The 4,941-nt window shown below is 41.0% G+C and overlaps 1 protein-coding gene across 1 annotated transcript in view; it reads left to right on the top strand.

Moving 5' to 3' along the window:
* Positions 1-4,941, top strand: part of SNX13 (sorting nexin 13) — a 100,297-nt gene that overhangs the window by 31,391 nt on the left and 63,965 nt on the right. The window contains exons 3-4 of the mRNA XM_019507982.1: positions 179-268; positions 2,716-2,837. Of these exons, the coding sequence (XP_019363527.1) occupies positions 179-268; positions 2,716-2,837 (212 nt within the window). The remainder of the gene's footprint in view (positions 1-178; positions 269-2,715; positions 2,838-4,941) is intronic.

The raw sequence follows: 4,941 nt of genomic DNA, 5'->3' as shown, positions 1-4,941 counted from the left end.
GGTGTGTGTGTATACTGTAATCAAAAAGCCAAACTTTTTCTATATATTGAATAGGTAGCAGTTACGTAGAATGCTGTATTACAGATTCTACACTATTTGTATACTATTAGCAGTAGACTTAAGTTTTTTATTCATATTGAAAAAAATCTGTAGTAAAGTTTGTATAATCTATTTTAAGTGCATCGAAGAAATGAAATGTGAATCCAGGCCTATTAAGATTGACAGAAGATTGACGGGTGCCAATATAATTGATGAACCTTTGCAGCAAGTGAGTTTTTAATATTGAATATTTGAATTTTATTGTTGTGTGTTTTGTTTCAGGTATTTGTCTCCATGTTCTTCATGACTGACTGACTTCATTTGCATGTTCTATAAAATAAATGAACTGCTGTCATTGATTTATTACTTAAATACTAACTTCATAATCTTGTATGCCCTTGAGGACTGCTCTAAATAACTCTAACCTGAATACCCTTCACTTCATAGCTTAGAAATTACTTCTATTAAATCAGACACTTCCTATATGGAAAACTGAATTTCACCCTAAATTGTAGGGGCGGCTTGTAATAAACTCTTAATGTTACTTTAACTTTTATTTTTTTTAATGGTTGAATAATGGCTACCATCAGCACAGTAGCATGTGATTACTATGTACTGTTTGCAAGTGTGAATGGAACTTGATTAAGTTGCTTAAGTAATGACAAAGTAGGCTTTCCTACGTAGACATGATTGCTTATCTCTATCGAAAGATAGAAGGCTGCATCTAGGTTGAAAATAATTCAGTCTCCGTATGTTTTCTCTACTGAATAGAAGAAGATGAGAAACCACTGTTTAACACCCAAGCTCCTATGTAACAAACTACACTTAAAAGGTTTCACTGAGTTTTATGTTCCCAAAGACTGCTTGATGCTCCTTGTTGCCAGCAGCAAGTGAATTAAAAAAAAAACTTCTATAGTATGGGCTAGCCTTTCTTCATAGTACTAAATTGTTCTGAATTGAAGATCCTTGGCTATAAGCCCAAAAGCTTTTTTTTAAGATGCAGAAATGTTAAGATTAAGGTTGAACTTCAGGCACACCTTGTACAGATGCAATTTAATTTCATTTTCAGGAGGTACATTTTTTGAGAATAACTTCTGGAAGAGTGGGTCCTTTCCGAGTTCATATTGATAGGCACTTACGTATGCATAGTTCGCAGCTATTCAAAAGATTCTGTGCTTTAGGATTCATTAGTAGTATTAACAAAGAAAAAATGCTTAATTAGGATTTTTCACTCTTAAATTTAAGCACAGTAATTTGTACTAAACTGCTTGTTTGGACCCAGTTAAAATTATTACTGGGTCCTTTTATGCTAACCATGCAGTTATCAGCTGTTCTAACTGAGAGTCCAGAGAAGAGCCACATGCACGATCAGAGGTCAGGAAAACAGACCTTACGACGACAGGCTGAGAGCTATGGAGCTCTTTAGCCTGGAAAAGCGCAGGCTCAGGGGTGATCCGATGGCCACCTATAAGCTTATTAGGGGTGACTACCAGGATCTGGGGGAATGTTTGTTCACCAGAGCACCCCATGGGATGACTAGGTGGAACGGTTATAAACTACTGCAAGACCGTTTCAGGCTGAACATAAGGAAGAATTTCTTTAATGCCTGAGCCCCCAAAGTCTGGAACAGCCTGCCATCAGAGGTGGTTCAATCACTTACATTGAACACCTTCAAAAGTAAATTGGATGCTTGCTGGGATCCTATGACCCCAACTGACTTCCTGCCCTTCAGGCAGGGGGCTGGACTCGGTGATCTTCCGAGGTCCCTTCCAGCCCTAATATCTATGAAATCTATGAAACTTTACATCCTTACCAGAAGATTCTGAAGTTGCCTTCTATATTTCATTTTGGTGGCCTTAGATTTCCTTGATCCTCTATCTGCCTTTCACTTCACCCATCAGACCCTATCTCCAAAACTTTCTTGGTACTGGAAGGGGGTACTAATTTTCCAAAGATGCTGCTGCTGCTTTTTAATGTTTTTTGTATCCAGTTGCTGCTGCTGCTTGTGTGTGTGTGTGTGTATTTGTCCTTCACATCCTTCCCATAGAAGATGGGAATTATGTAGGGAACAAACTGTAATTTGCAGGTGGAATGAATCTTTCTCTTCCGCAACCCTGATTTTTTTATAAGGGTTCAAGACACTTGTGCCAGAGCCAAAGCTCTGCCCAATAGTATTCCTGTCTAGGTAGCAGAAGAACTGCTGTCTTGCCATGGCCCTGGCTTGGGCACCTTTTGGAGAGAATTGATAGTCCTAAAGAATAGCTAAGTCCTTTTGTGTAACCTTTCTTTCTGCCTCTCGTTCCTTTAGTCAAACAGTGTGGTAGCTGGTTCACTGTTTTGAGCCTTCTGGAACTACAGAAATTGTGACGCTGTAAGAAAATTTGTATAATCTGGCACATTCTCCATTTGTAGTAACTAGAAAAGGCCAGAGGGTGTCAGAATATTTATAAACTGCATCTTCCACATAATATATTCTCAGTTTAGTAATAGGGTGAATGCTGGTCTCTGTGCAATTACTAAGGTAAACACAAACTTCAGTACAAATGTAAAACCTCACCATTTCAATTGCCATAATTTAACAACTGAAAGCATTGTTTTATGTGTATTTTGAGTCGGTTGTCACATCTATAAGCACAAACAAACTTTTTCTTTCTTTCTTTTTTTGTTTCTTTATAGGTAATCCAATTTTCCCTGCGGGACTATGTCCAGTATTGGTATTATACATTAAGTGATAATGAATCCTTTCTTCTTGAAATCAGGCAGGCTCTTCAAAATGCACTCATTCAGTTTTCTACTAGGTAAGATGTATTTTATATTTAAATGAACTTGACAAATGCAGAAATCTTTCTTGGATTGGTCAGTCATTAAAAAAGTATATGTGCAAATATTTTAGCTGCTATGCTGTATAGTTTTATTTTTAAACTATTGTGAAATGATTCATTGTCTCTTAAAATAAGCGCAAAACATCTGCAAATCTTGCCCATCCTATGACTTAAATTGGTGAGATGATGTTTCCTGACAAACATTTCTAATGGAAAAACTAGCTTGTTTCACCAGTTGTAAGAACCACATTTGTGGTATAAAAATATCTGTTTTGGCAACAGGATATGTGTCCAAAAGAAAGTCTGTCAAAAACACAGTTGAAGTATCTGGATAAGAGCTTTTTGAAATAGAGAACTGTTTATGGCTTGATGTTCTGCACTTAGTTGTTCTCTTCAGTATGTATGAGCAGTGCAGTGTTTTTCAGGCAAGTAAAACACCAGTGTCAAAGAGAATTACATGCGTTTTGACTAGAGACTTAGTTTGAAATTCTGTTTGGTCACATTTGTAGAAATTGTACCTTTTTACCTGCTTTCAGTCAAGCAGATGGTTTTTTTTTTTTAAAGATATTTTCTCACTGCGTTGAGAAATGTATATTAACAAAGGAAACATTATTATATGGACAAAAGGGTGAAATTGACTAAATTATATATTAGGGCTGTGCCATGATTCAGTTTGGCCTGATTCGGTGGCTGAATCTCCGAATCGAATTGGATGACCCTTTTAATGTCTCCAAGTTGATTTGGACATAGAGATAGCTTTAAATGATTTTTCTACATGCCTCTAGGTAGCAGGGGCACTGAACCCTGCGGTGCTGGGGCAGAAGCTATGTCCAACAGAAGCACAGGGCTCCCTAGCGCGCTTGGCAGCAGACTCAGAAGTGGACCAGAAGCACTTCCAGTCCACTTGCTGGTCTACCAGGACCCCCTGTGCCCCCCGACTTGATGACTGGTCCCTTCTAGGTCTGGGGGGCACCTGGGGTCCCCCTGTGGCTGATAGCTGGGTTGTGGTAGGGGAATGTGCCAAGGGGTCCCCCCAGTGTGTTCCCTGACAGACCTGGGTTTGCTGCCAGGCATGCTGGAGAGCCCCCTGCGCTGCTGTGAGATGCTGCATCTGCCCCAGCACAGCAGCATACCTTGAGGTATGTAGAGAAAACTTTTAAAGCTGTACCTTATTTGGATTCAGCCAAATCGAATTGGGGACAGTGATCTGAACCAACAGATTAAATCACTGTCCCTGATTCAGGCTGAATCTGAATCAAATAGGGCTGTGCGAAACTGGTCCTATTATTCACAAGTGCATAAACACTGGAAACTTTCCCGTTCTGTCTGCCATTTACTTTGCAGGCAAAATTTGTCCCAGGTAGCATTGCTTGGGAACCACCACTGTTGTTAGAGTCGGAGTTTGGGGTTGAATAATCCATCTTGTCCAGTTTACATGGATTGTCTTTTTTTAAACTATCAACCACAGTGCTTGGAGGGATGAGGGCAACCAGCTGTAAAATGGACCTATGCCTGTTCTGGCTTGTAAAAGCCAATTGGGGGAGCCTGGGGCCATCACTAAGGAGGACTATTCAGCAGCTGCTCGGGGATGGTTAGGAAGGCCAAGGCAGAGATGGAACAGGGGCTGGCTTCCCAGATTAAGGACAACAAGAAGCCCTTTTAAGTACGTAGGGAGAAGAAAGAAGGCCCCAGGAAATGTGGGGCCCTTGCAGGACAAGACGGGGAACCTGGTTGTCACGCCAGACGACAAAGCCAACATATTTAATAACTTCTTTGCCTCTGTCTTCCTCAGTAAGGACCAGAACTGCCACCTCCCTGCTGGGCTCCCTTTGGGCCACGGGGAAGGCTCACCTGGGCCTAGAGTGAGTGAGGATTTAGTTAGGGAGCTTCTGGAGGGGCTGGACGTTTTTTAAGTCAGCCGGCCCGGATGATCTTCACCCTAGAGTCCTAAAGGAACTGGCTGGGGTCATTGCAAGTCCCCTGGCACGGCTTTATGAACACTCGTGGTGCTCTGGAGAGGTGCTGGAGGACTGGAAGAGGGCCAACGTGGTTCCCATCTTCAAAAAGGGGAGGAAAGAGG

The sequence above is a fragment of the Gavialis gangeticus genome, unplaced genomic scaffold, assembly GCF_001723915.1.
Source record: "Gavialis gangeticus isolate Ggan-Ray unplaced genomic scaffold, GavGan_comp1, whole genome shotgun sequence".
NCBI classification, from domain to species: Eukaryota; Metazoa; Chordata; order Crocodylia; family Gavialidae; genus Gavialis; species Gavialis gangeticus.
Note: the sequence above shows the minus strand (reverse complement) of the source record. Positions and strands in the feature narration are given on the sequence as shown.